This window comes from Pelobates fuscus, chromosome 4 (genome assembly GCF_036172605.1).
Source record: "Pelobates fuscus isolate aPelFus1 chromosome 4, aPelFus1.pri, whole genome shotgun sequence".
NCBI classification, from domain to species: domain Eukaryota; kingdom Metazoa; phylum Chordata; class Amphibia; order Anura; family Pelobatidae; genus Pelobates; species Pelobates fuscus.
The window spans coordinates 81,493,301-81,507,527 of NC_086320.1; the positions used below are offsets into that span (position 1 = coordinate 81,493,301).

At 42.1% G+C, this 14,227-nt stretch overlaps 1 protein-coding gene across 2 annotated transcripts in view; it reads left to right on the plus strand.

Moving 5' to 3' along the window:
• The window catches only part of SLCO5A1 (solute carrier organic anion transporter family member 5A1), a 108,010-nt gene that overhangs the window by 58,866 nt on the left and 34,917 nt on the right, over window positions 1-14,227 (plus strand). For both annotated transcript variants that reach the window (XM_063451337.1, XM_063451338.1), the window contains 2 exons: window positions 4,845-5,043; window positions 9,869-10,028. In XM_063451337.1, the coding sequence (XP_063307407.1) occupies window positions 4,845-5,043; window positions 9,869-10,028 (359 nt within the window). The remainder of the gene's footprint in view (window positions 1-4,844; window positions 5,044-9,868; window positions 10,029-14,227) is intronic.

Here is a 14,227-nt window from a genome sequence, read left to right on the forward strand (position 1 = left end):
GCTGGTCTGAGGCAGACAGGGCAGAGCCAGCAGCTACAGGCTTGAATACAAGTAAACTTTTGGGAGGCATGAGGGGCCCAGGGGGGGCTAGATGGTGGTTTTAACACTATACGGTCAGGAATACATGTTTGTGTTCCTCACCCTATAGTGTTCCTTTAATCTTCAAATCTTAAAGGGACACCATAGGCACCCAGACCATCTCATTGAAGTAGTCTGGATGCAGTGACCCTGTTCCCTTAACCCAGCAATGTAATGAATTGCAGTTTTTCAGAAACTGCAATGTTTACATAGCACGGTTAAGACTGCCTCTGGTGTTTATCTACCAGACTGCCACTAGAGGCGGCACATGCAGTTTCACAGTATGAAAACGACGTTGGACTTCCTCATGAAATGACGTTGGACTTCCTCATGCTTTGCATGAGGGCCTCCAGCCTGTAGAAAAACTCAATTTGAAAGCATTAAGCCAACACTTTTCTACAGGGAAGGCCTAATGTGCATTTAGCGCTCGCCTTGCATGCTTATTAGATTCCTGGAGTGAACAGTCATCGGTGGAGGAGGAGTCGGATCCAGCGCCAAGGGACATCGTTGCTGGAATCAGGTAAGTGTAAAAAGGGTTTAACACTTCACATGGCTGAAGGGAGGGGTGGGGGAGGAGATGGGGGGGGGGGGGAGGAGATGGGGGGGGGGGGAGGGCCTGGGACATTTTATAGTGTTAGGTATGCAGATTTTGTTCTTAACACTATAGTGTTCGTTTAAACCTGATGGTCCCTAATTGTCAGAAGTGACTGAAGAGCATTAAAATATATGACAAATTATAAGTTTTGGATTCTGTTAAATATATATATATATGGAGAGATTTAATAAATTGTGCAAAAAAAATAAAAAATACAATAAGAAAGGAACAAACCTGCCTATGACACTTTGATCAATCTCCTCCACTGTTTTTATTCTCCTCCTCCTCAGAGTGTGCTCTGACTATGTTTGGGACCGAAGTGGATTATGCTGTCATTGCTAATATACTTAAAAGGACACTACAGGCAGTGGTGTATCCTGGTTTTGTGCTGCCCTAGGCAGGACAAAACTCAGGCGCCCCTCTCACCCCCGCCCGCGCCACCCCCACCCAACCCTTCCCCCCCGTCCCGCCTTCTAAATACACACACACACATTCACTGACAGATACGCATACACTAGCTAACAGAAACACACACTCACTAACAGACACACACTCACAGGCAAACACACTCACACTAACAGAAACACACAGTCAGACACATACACACTCACTAGCAGACACACTCACTAGCAGACACACACACTAACAAACACACTCACTAGCAGACACACACACACTCATTAACAGACACACAAACACTCACTAGCAGACACACACACTAACAAACACACTCACTAGCAGACACACACACACTCACTAGCAGACACACACACACTCACTAGCAGACACACACACACACAGTCAGAGACACACACACAGTCAGACACACACTAACAGACACACACACACACTCACACTAACAGGCAAACACACACACAGTCAGACACACACACACACACAGTCAGACACACACACTCACACTAACAGGCAAACACACACACAGTCAGACACACACACACACAGTCAGACACACACACTAACAGACACACACACATTTAAAAGACACACACAGTCAGACACACACACACTAACAGACACACACACACACTCACTAGCAGACACACTCACTAACAGACACACACACTCACACTAACAGGCAGACACACATACACAGTCACACACACACACACACATAGTCACACACACACACACAGTCACACACACACACACACACACTAATATTATCATATATATATATATATATTTTTTTTTTTAATTTAACCTCCCCCCAGCCTCCTTACCTTTGGGAATGCTGGGGGGGGGTCTCTTTCTCCCTGGTGGTCCAGTGGCTGCCGGCCAGGCGTGCAGGCTGCTGTGCACTGGCGGGTAGGCGGCTGGCGAGGGAGCTCTTCCTCTGAGCTGTCTGCTCAGCTCCCTCGGGCGCCGCCCGCAGAGTGAGGCTGGGAGCCGGAAGATTACGTCATTTTCTGCCTCAGTCTCACTCTGCGGGCGGCTTACGGGTCTTTAGGTGACTTTTGGTTGCCTAATTAACGCTGGATGCATGAGGACATCCAGTGTCAACTAAAACTTCACAGGAAACATTAATTCAATGTTTTCGTATGGGGTGGTCTAAATGTGATTAGCCCGCATGCGCATTAGGTCCTCGACGTAGGGGCAGGAATAGCAGAGGGAGAGCCTGGCCCAGCGCCGAGGGATTTTCAGGATTCAGGTAAGTGAATTAAGTGTTTTAACCCTTTCTGCACTGCAGGAGAGAGTGGGTGAAGGAGGGAGGGGGGCACGTGAGCAAGAAAGGGCACTATTGTGTACTCTAGTGCTAGGAATACAATTTTGTATTACAAGCATATAGTTTCCCTTTAATGCACTTTGAAACAGAAATGAGTAATACATGAAAAAAAGTTAAAAGAAATTATGGATACATTTTTAATGTTTTCTTCAATAGTGTAATTTCTTTGAATTAGCTTTTCGGCTTTAAATGCAATAGCACAGTATAGGAGTTTTAAGTATGTGCTTTCGTAGTATTTTATCTTGTAACATGTGCGAAAAAAACAAATAGAAGAAAGCATGATGATACTTTATTAACTATTATTTCATTGTGTCACCTTAATCTCTTTTAATACTGTTCCGATAGAGCTATCTGTTCTTACTTGTCAGTGAGTTGAGTAAAAATTGCTCTATCCTGAAGAAGTCTTAATGCAGTGCTCGGGATGTCGATACACTGTGAAAGCTTTTAGTGGCTCTCCCATTAAAGATATAAATACAAGGGATTGTATATTTAACATGAATATTGAATCAGGGAATGAAAACACTAACCTATTTATAAACTGGAAAAATGCATTGTTTTAGCAGGAGGTAATTGAGTTCACTTACCATGTAGTTAAATTCCGGTCTCGAACACTAAGACTAGATCACAAGGTTCCCCATCTGATGTTGTCATCGTCTGTAGAAGATAGCGGTTTGCCCTTGAAAAGTCCTTCTGCATCAAGTTACAATGTAATACTTGAGTGTGAGTTCTATTTATAATGGCACATGTCTGGGAATACAATCATAGCAGGTTGTACTCTGAATTCTTCATCTTGAGTACATTCTCTTATTGTGCCGTGTGCTTTGTCTGCCCAAAAAAAAAAAAACCCATCCGTAAAGAGATCAATATAATTTATTGGCTGTATTCATCCCAACAGCTTTGTGGAATTGAACATGCTAGCATTGAAATCAAGCTATCAGTGTGTGAAAATACAGCAGCATAGTAGGGCTTCTACGGTATTTCCACCATGGCACTTCTTAATGCGGAAATGCAGGGTTCCTTGATATTGAATTACTTGGTTTCATATGCCACCCTTGCACAAGTAAGAATTGACATGTGTCCAAGAAAACAAGAATGAAACATACCCACATTTTTTCTATGTATGTATTAAGTATATAAAATGCAATGACTGCTTCAAACATTCGAATGTGAGAAATATATATTGTACAGTGATCAAATAGCAACGTTCTCAATGAAGTAAATAGCTTCTATAACATGCGTTTTATTTTAAAATAATTCAACATCTATATAAGGTGGAGGGCTACAAGAAATACATATGTAAATGTGTACTTTATTTGCATACTGCACTTGGTAACCCCGAGGTAGAAAATAAACGAATGACACCAGAGAACAAGTGGTATAAACATCTCTTCTCTCAAATTCTAAAATAGGCAGCTGGTCAGATTTGTTCGATTTAGTTGATTTACAAACTCAAAAGTACATATGGGTTGACCTCCCTCTTGAATCCTCCCTACCAAAACACGAGTAGTGCAGATAGCCCCGATATATTGTCTGATTGCCTAATTGCATCAGTTGTAATTTAGCTGGCTCCTAGTTTGAATCGAAATGTTCCGTCTTGAACAGTTACCCTTCTCCTTCACTGCTGTGCTTTCACAGGTACATCCAATAATAAACAGGGGGAAGAAAAACTGCTTTAACAGATCATTCTTTATTCATGTGTTCAAACACCAAAGTACTTACACTGAAATAATGTGCTTTATGCATTATATATTACATTTAGATGAAGAATCAATATAATTTGTTTTTATACTTCAGGTTTTTCATTGCATTCCGCAAGTTTATTTTTCATGCTACTCTAATTTATTTTTAGTACAAAAGTAACATCGTTTAGCTGTACTGCGTACAAATGAAATGCATAGTTCAATTATATTTATGCATTAAAAAAAAATCATTTATCCTCAAACATTTGTTGTACATGCTGTAATGCTGCTGTAGTAGTTATGGTGCTAAAAGGCTGCAGGAGCTGTCCTCCTTTTTGTAGCCAAATTACATTTGAGCTGTGATCTTGATTTTTGAAGGTCTTTATATTCTGCATAATCATGTATAGCATGATGATGCTGCATGCATACAATGGTAAACAAACATCAGATTGCATCCTATGTCCCCAATGCTTCCCTATGAGAAGCAATGGATGGACGCTAGCCATCAATACTGACGACTTCGGCAAGGGGGGAGCAGCTGTAGAAAATAGACTGTCACGACACTGGATTATATGTAAGTTTTTTTTTTTTTTTTTTTAAACCAAGGGTGGTCTGAACACATCAAGGAACACTCTGAAAATAAATATACTAATTTTGAATGTTAGAATGTACCATTCATGGTTATAAATCACCACTAACACAGAATTTGGCTATACAGTTTTATGAAATAATACAATTTTTTTTTTAGGTTTGATAATTGTTCCGAGTGCTGGTGTTGGTATTGTGCTTGGAGGTTACATCATCAAAAAGTTGAAACTTGGCGCCAGGGAATCAGCCAAGTTAGCGATGATCTGCAGCGGTGTATCTCTGTTGTGTTTTTCCACACTTTTCATTGTGGGATGTGAAAGTATTAACCTCGGTGGAATCAACATACCTTACACTACGGGGTAAGTTAAAAAAAATACCTACCTTGTATAGTGATCCTTATACGTGTCCTAAAATCTGACATGCTCGTCGCACGGGTACACAGTGTTTGTTTGGTCTTTTTAAATAGTTAACAAATAGACAGGTCACACTGGCCAGTCACGAAGTGTATAAAATAATGTATACGTTAGGTAACTGCTTCTGTCTAGTAATTCCTGAACATGTTGCCTAATTGGAGGCTAACCCTTCAATTGTTTCATTTAAAGAAAGTGAGATTAATTATTCTGGAAAAAGAAATGTCATGGTTATGCTGCTTAGCCTGTCCCATTTATATAAGAGGAAAAAGGGTTCCAAATGACGAAAATGAAGGGTTAGCTTGCAATTTGGGAAGTATAAATTAGGAATGCCCTACTGTCATGGTGGCGGTCCGGTGCCCTGGACCCAGACACTGTCCGGGTGGCGGTGCAAGGACCGGGACCCAGAATGCGTGATGATCAATGTAGGAGTCACAGTATGGAGGTGGATTAGCAGGGTCTGGTGCAGGGTAACCGCACGCCCCCTGGTGTTGAGCACCAGCGTTTGTGCAGCCACAACCAGAACCCTGATGCAGCTTCTGCGGATCTCAGAAACTTGGAATTAAGCAGACCCCCCGGGAGCTGAATAGTGAGGCTCTGCAGCAGGAGTGTATCCAGTACAGAAACAAGACAAGGCTAGAAAAGGCACCAAACATGAAAACAAGAACTAGGACAGAACTAGGAGACCCCAGAACCAGAGAAGGATAGGAAGCTAAACCCAGAACATTTACACAAGACACGAGGGAAACATGAACATAACATGGGCATGACTGGACAGGACTGTACATGGACTGGGTATACAAACTAAAACAATTTAGTCACATTATATGATCATACATTGCACAAGCCTGCCAAAAACGCCAATGTACCCCATATCTGGCAGGTCCTACACTGCCTAATGTTCGCTAAAACAACCAAAGAAGACATATATAGCACTTACCTGCAAGAAAGGGCAGAAGGCTTGAGCAGCTGCCTGCAGGACACTGAAACAAAAGGAATGATGGAAAACAAACGGGTGTGGCAACATAAAACAAACATTTAAAGGAATCCAAGAGACTGGGAAATCCAGAGACAGACTATAGGAATGAACCCAGAAATCTCAGCATAAAGAAAACCAGACATAGAATAGAAAACCAAAAAAACAAGAAAAACTAAACAAGAATTGTAAAAAGAGTACTGGATACCAGAAGCCAAAGCCAGACATCTCCACAGAACAGAGCAGGATGTGACACCTACACAAGGAGCTGGTGACTTCAGATACTTTTGAATGAAGGACATAGATGCTCCCTTCTTTTGGAGGATCAGGAATTCCAATGTATATATGAGTGGTTCCTGAATCTATGCTTGATAACTAAAGACCCATAAGCCAAAGATTGTATCGCTACCCTAGCATGTTGAATGGGAAGAACAGGAAGACAAACTTGTGATCTTAACTTGAGATAATTCAAACACTGATTCTTAACATTCTTAACTCTAAGGTACCTGATGATGTTTAGCTGGGAGGATCTAAAGCATGATGCCACTAGTTGTAGCGGAGCTTGAACCCATGGCTAGAGAAATACATTTAAGTTTCAGGTTCTCATTGCAAATTTGTACCCTCTGCTACAACTTCCAAACCATACCTCCTGAAGCCATTTACACAAACAACACATCACACACAAATATAACCGGTAGTTCGCATATATCTAGCTAGTCATACATGTACACACATAAGTAGCCATTTATACACACTTAATTAGACGCATGCATAATTAGCCATGCATATGTAATTACTTGCACACATATGTAACTAGCTACACTCTTACACTCTTAGTTAGCAATACACAAAACACATTGACACATATACACAAAAATGTACATAAATATATTTTCACGCAAAGATACATATATGTGTGTGTGTGTGTATATATATATATATATATATACCGTATTTTTCCGCTCCATAAGACGCACCACACCATAAGACGCACCTAGTTTTTAGAGGAGGAAACCCAGAAAAAAAAATATTTTGAACAAACTATCCCATAGTGTTTACTATGGGAAAGTTTGTTCAGAATATTTTTTTCTCCCCTGTCCAATAGTGTTCCTTACCACCCACTCTCCTCTCCTGTCCCATAATGTTCTTTAACCCCCCTCCCCTATCCCATAATGATTTTTAACCCCCCTTCCTCTGTCCCATAGTGATTTTTAACCCCTCCTCCCCTGTCCCATAGTGTTCTTTAACCCCCTCCTCCCCTTGTCCAATAGTGTTCTCATCCCATAGTGTTCCCCCCTCCCCTCCTCCCATAGTGTTCCCCCCTCCCCTCCTCCCATAGTGTTCTCCCCCTCATCCCATAGTGTTCCCCCCTCCCCTCCTCCCATAGTGTTCTCCCCCCCTCCCATAGTGTTCCCCCCTCCCCTCCTCCCATAGTGTTCCCCCTCCCCTCCATAGTGTTCTCCCCCTCCAATAGTGTTCTCCCCCTCCCATAGTGTTCCCCCCTCCCCTCCAATAGTGTTCTCCCCCCTCATCCCATAGTGTTCCCCCCTCCTCTCCTCCCATTGTGTTCTCCCCCTCCCCCTCCCACAGTGTTCCCCCCTCCAATAGTGTCCCCTCTCCCCTCCTCCCCTAGTGTTGCCCCCTCCACCACCCCAACAGTGTTCCCCCCCTCCTCCCATAGTGTTCCCCTCTCCCCTCCCCTTGTCCACCCCCTCTCCCCTCCCCTTGTCCCATAATTACTTACCTGTCTTGTAGCGTGGGCCGGCTTCACAGCGCGCACCGCGGTACTGGAACTTCAATTTCAGGTTCCGGTTTCCGGCGGGACTGAAAGGAAGTGCGCACACTGAGTGCGCACTTCCTTTCAATCCCGCCGGAAACTGAAATTGAAGTTCCTGTACCGCGGTGCGCGCTGTGAAGCCGGCCCACGCTACAAGACAAGTGAGTAAAGCTTCAGATTCGCTCCATAAGACACACAGACATTTCCCCTCACTTTTGAGGGGAAAAAAGTGCGTCTTATGGAGCGAAAAATACGGTATATATAAAGAAAGACAAAAAGCTCTTGCACTCACGCTATAAGAATCCCTTGTTTGCCGGGTGCTCAGCCAGGGCTTGGTTATCCAAAAGTCCAAAGAGGTAGCAGCACTCATGGAGTTAAAAGTTCAATTCTTAGGTAGGCATAGGTCTTCTATGTGCTGTCATAGATTTCCCACCTTCTCCTTGAAGCATCACTCATTAAGCAAGATATGGATGCTAGGATATGAGTTCACCCTTTCGGCACCCACTGCCTGTCTCACAGTAAATATGTAATGATAGCTACTGACAGTAACCCTGCTTTAATAATAGGACAGTGGTCACTCACACCTGCTTTAATAATAGGATAGTGGTCACTCACACCTTTTTAGTTGTTGCAATCCTTTATATTCAGTACACAGAGAAGGACAATGTTTCAGGTAACGTATTAGCCCTCGTTAAAGTCAATGGACCTCACAAATGCTAATAAGTTAGCTGAAACGTTGTCTCTCCCTATGCACTGAAAATGCACTAAGAATTTGTGCTGGACCATTATCTATTTATTTATTTCATATATGGATAACAGATCCTGAGTTCGCTTGCACTCTTCCACAAATGTATCTTTTTTTTTGTGAATTCTCACCAACTATATATTCATTTTTACCTAGGTAAGAATGTTTTACACATTGCTAGCTCGGTGTCAGTCAGTGGTTAATGCTCTACCTGCCATTCTGAGATGCTAGTGGTGTTCCCTGTCAGGCCCCCATGTTCACAGTGGTGTAACAATGTGACAATCAGCCAGCAGTCTGTGTGCAGTTAGTTATATTGCTGGGAACCAGCGGGGTAGTTCACTCACCTAGGGAATGGCCTGTACAGGTAAACAGGTGACTGCCAAGAGTTCCAGCCATGCGAGGTAATGAAACATGATGGTGATTACAAACTAGTTTAGCAAAATACCCATCTGAGTTCCTCTAGGACACAGTGGACCCACTGGAACCCCTACGTCTGACCCTGCCCATACCTATCACTATTGCTGCTGTTGGTGTGTCTGTCCCTAACAATTACTGGGGTTTAATCATAAATATATGTAGATATCATATGTTTCTATGTTAATCCAGAACAAGTAATGTATATTGCATTGTTTAATAATAACTGATTTATGGCATTGATTCTCAATTTTACATAATATGTTTTGAAGGGTTAAAATGTCAGTTTCTCAAATTAAAAGCAACACTTTCATCTGATTGCTTTTTATTCAAGAGAGCGGTGTTCTAATCTTAAATACCTATTGTGGAGATGCAGTTTATTAATTGCTTTTGATTTAATGAATAGTTGCACTCTTAACAACTAGCAAATCAAATGTTGATCCATAAACTGAATGTATTGATAGTTCAAAGAGTGAAATGTTAGTTCTGTGACCACGTTCTTCCTATATTCTGTTATATATTTTTTTTATTTACTGCCTGTATGTTTGTCTTTCAATTTGGTACATCTAATTTACATTTTTGTCTTAAAGTGGTACTGTCACTTGTTGGGTCTTTGCATATATCTTCTCGTATTCTGTCACCCAGGGAAAGAGATATATAAAAATATATAAAAGTTTCCCAGCTCTCAACCAAACCTTTCGATCTCTATCTTATGATATTTTTTATTGGGTTGGAATTGCAGCATATGGTTTTTTTTTTCTCTTTGAACTGTAAAGTCAGAAGTGACAGTTGTGCTTTAGTAATGGCTTATGCTTATTTGTAAAGTAACGTACTGTAACTATATCTTTTCTAACCTCTACAGTCCCACGCTAACCATGACACACCGGAATTTAACAGGTGGCTGTAATGTTAACTGCGGCTGTAAAATACATGAATACGCACCAGTCTGTGGATCAGATGGAATTACGTATTTTAATCCTTGTCTCGCTGGTTGCATCAATGTGGGAAATCAGAGCATAGCAGTAAGTACACAAAGAGTGCAAACCTTTTAGACAGTGGCTGATTGTGAGTGAAGAAAGACACTTGTATACTGTTACAGCACATCTTTCAGGTTTGTTCAATGGGTAGGAATAACAAAAAATCGAAAAGTTCTATTCAAGTAAGTAAGAAAGAATGAAGCATTAAAAGAGGCATTCTAAGCAACACAATCACTACAACTGCAATGGTTATGTTGTCTAGATCAGTGTTCCCCAACCAAGTCCTCGTGGACCACCAACAGTCCAGGATTTATGCATTTTTCTGTTTTATTCCAATGGAGATACTGACAAAACCTGGACTGTTGGTGGTCCATGAGGACTGAGTTGGGGAACACTGGTCTAGATTATCCAGGTATAATATTGAAGTGTTTAAGAATGATTTGACATAAACTAAGGCTCTTCTTGGACACCACTATCTCCTCGTTTGTATTGATAATGCAGAATTTACATCCCCATCACTAAATCACACACACACACTGTCAGACAGTTATGGACTGGATGAAACAGGCTTTGGTAATAAAGGGTTAATTCTGCATTATCATTATGCATTATCAGTGCGAAGAGGACATGGAACATTTGGAATTCTCAGCAGATTTCTTTTGGGCTGAGCACTCTTCCCTTCCACTTCAGGTGACGTTTTGAAATGGAGCACAGGGTAGCATACATTGGCAAGAGCCTCTTGCAGCAGTTTGAGGAATAAGTACTGTAGTTAGCATGTTTTAAATGTAACTGTTAATAGCTTTCCCTCTACCACCTGGCTTCCTCTCCTGCAACTGTACTTAAAAAAAGAAGAAAAAAACAAAACAAAATACCCTTCCCTTACCTTTTGTATCACTTTACCCCACTCCCTTTAGCATGTAAGCTCATTTGAGCAAGGCACTCAACTCTCTCTGTTTCTGTGCGTCCAACTCGTCTGGTTACAAATACTTATCTGTTGGTCAACTAATTGTACAGCACTGTGGAATTTGTTGGCGCTTTATAAATAATAATAATAATAATAATAATAGTGTTATAATTAAAGGTACACTATAGGCACTTCATCGCAATGAAGTGGTCTGGGTGCCGTGTCCCTGTCATTTTAACTCTGCCTCTAGAGGTGCTTCCATACAAATAACCAAGTGAAACTCGGCTATTTCAATAAGATGGTCTGCTGTGCATGCACAATAGCCCCCTATGGGAAAGTATTGGTTTGACCTAGATCCTCAATCTTGCTTAAATCAGCCTTGGAAGCAGGATGGCAGCACAGAGACTGGCGCTGCAAGGGAGAAAAGGTAAGTAGAAAGTTTTTTCTTTTTTGTAGAAATGGGGTCACCTCACTAATTAGAAAGGCATTATAGCATTAGAAATACACGTTTATATTCCAAACACTATAGTGTTCTTTTAATGTAGTACCCAGCAGTATTACTTTATATACTATAAAGCAGTGGCAGGCTTAAACATGATATTGCCATCTGGTGTGACTAAATCCCCATATTTATTTGTTAAAATAGGTGATTTTAAGTAGCCTTGTAAGCAGTGGCGTACCTACCATGGTCGCAATGGTTGCAGCTCACTCCAAAGGGCCCGGCCAACATGTCAACCCCGTGACCGAGGGCCACCATAACTTCATGGTTGGTTGCACAGCTGCACTGGGTCCGTGGTGGACGGGTGACCGTCTGGTGGGGAACGCACAGCACAGCGCTCCCCTTCTGTCTCTATATGTAACATGGCCAAGCGGACCAAGGGTAGAGGGACTTTAGTTTCCTCTACCTGGTCTGACAGGAAGTGCTCACTCCTGTCAGATCGGGTACCGGGGTTCACTCGGCCACGCTACATGAGTGACAGCCACAAGAGGCAGGTTAACCTTGCAATGGAAACATTGCTGTTCCTGCAGAATGGCAATGTTTTTGTTCACAGGCTTAAAACGGTGGGACATGGCAACAAGTTATCTTCATTAAGATAAGTGGTCTGGGTACCTATAGAGTCCCTTTAATCTGTATTTTGCCTATATTTGAGGTGTTACCCCAATTCCATTTTCTATGTTTATTTAGAATCCTGACCAGATTCCTTTTAGATTGAATACCCTGCCCTTCCACTCCAGCTTCCCCAAACCAGCAAGTTGAAGAACAGCCAGTGGATCCCAATAAGTATCAATGATCTTGTCAATTGGAATCTTATGTTACATTATTTATTTTTGACATTCTTTATTTTTACGTGCTGAGAAGTACAAAACATCCTTGTAGTGCCACAACAGCAGGTACAAGCTTATAAGGATAACTCAGGGTGAACAGTATTATGGCACTCTGTTAAACAGCACCTTTTTAAGAATACGTTTAGCACATTTTATATGAAACAGAGATATAATACAGTAGGAGAGTTTCTTAACCTACTAGCTCACTTGTTCAGCATTAAGTAATAGTTTGGTCAGTGTAGACACAGAAAGAAGAGTTAGGACAAGCTGTCTACCGAGTAAGAGTAGTGGTATGTGTTTCAGGAAGATGTAAAGCCTTATGGCTGGTATTTGCTTAACGACTGCTTTGTGTTGTGTCATAATTCCGGCTATATGCTAAGGCACGTAGGCTAAGGTGAGATACAAAAAACAATAGGAATGAAACACGCTAGACTAAAGTTAACAACAAATTAGCTTAATGGGTATTCAACACTCTTGAAAAGCTCAGAGAGGAGAACAGAAATCCCAATATGGACAGTAAAATAACAGTGAAGTCTCTGTTCATCCGATGCCACAGAGAGGCCTCCAGAGACCGGTAATTTCCATGCTGGGCCATGGCAGAAAGACCAGCTCCATAGCTGTGGTAATTCCCACTTTCATATCCATCAGACCGGGTGAGCAGTGCTGTGTGTGCCTCTGGGACTGCAGCTCCATGAATCTTTGGCTCCAGGCCTGATAGGAAGCCCCTGCCTTTAGTCCCTGGATCCCCCTTTCCGTGGTGGCAGGATCATGGGTCTGCAGGATTGCTGACTTCTAGAGAACCCTCGGGTATGAGGTTGCCGGCGTGGAGGTTTCTCTGATTGGGCAACCAGCCCAGAATTGGTACAAGCAGGTGACACTACTCTGTGGCTTTGCTGTGTATCAGGAGTGGTGAGTGTGTCAGATCTGTGGGAAATTCACTTCTAGAACCTCTGGCAGATATCGTCAAAGCGTGCATTGAAGAGGTCTCTCCACCACAGGCCCTCAGGGTCCACTCGGCTCTGTTGAGATTATTGCATGTCAGCCATCTTGGGCGCGCCACGCAGCTTCTAAGGTTAGCGGAATGTCTTGTGATGTGGGTTGAATGTGACCCAATGGGGACCAGGATGACCTCGCCAGTCCAAAGGGGAGTGGAATGAGTTGGCAGGAAGGGAGGGATTTTAATTAAAATAAACTAGAAAAAAATCTGCTATTAGTTTAATGCATGAAAGTGGAAGGACTGCACAGAGGGTAAGCTTCCCTTTGTATGTATTCTGCCTGCAAGCTGTGCATGCTGGCGACAGATATAAAATATGCACAGAATTCACAGTAGGCAGCTCAGAACAGAGTTCCAGAAATGGGTAAAAGGGTAAGACAGGGTCCCAAAATTGGAACTGGTCTGCTAGCCATAGGACATTTGGGAAGTATACACTATGGTGTAAAGGTAAACTAGGGTAAACTGGCTCCAAAAAAAAAGAAAATAAAAAAGTGAAAAGTAAACAGTTTGTTCTTTAAGGGTACACTTCAATAATTAAAGATTTTGGTGCTAGGACTGCCTTGGTGCAGTCTCAGAGTAAGTAGTGAAACAGTTTAAGAAAGGTTTGACAATTTACCTGGGGCGTGCCAGGTCCACTGCCACCTTCTCTGGGTCTGGAAGCTCCTGCACTGAGCTAAGTCTGGAGGTGCACGGTCACGCTCATTAGCTGATATTAGGGCTTATTTCAATAGAGCTAACATGAGGGGGCATTGGCAATGGGTACCAAAGGTAAGTTGTCAAATGGCTTTTAAATAGATACTTGCTCTGAAAAAGTGCCAGGGCTGTCCTGGGACCATAACTACTACAGCAGACTGCAGTTGTTTTACTATTTTAGCAGGGTTGTCAGATTACCACAAGCAAGGCTTACTGAATACATCATCTGGTGAATGTATAGGCCATATACAGGTTAATTTCAGAATTATGTCACACTGTACATTTATAGACTCGTATATGATAAAAAAGAGAAATTCAAAGTACAAT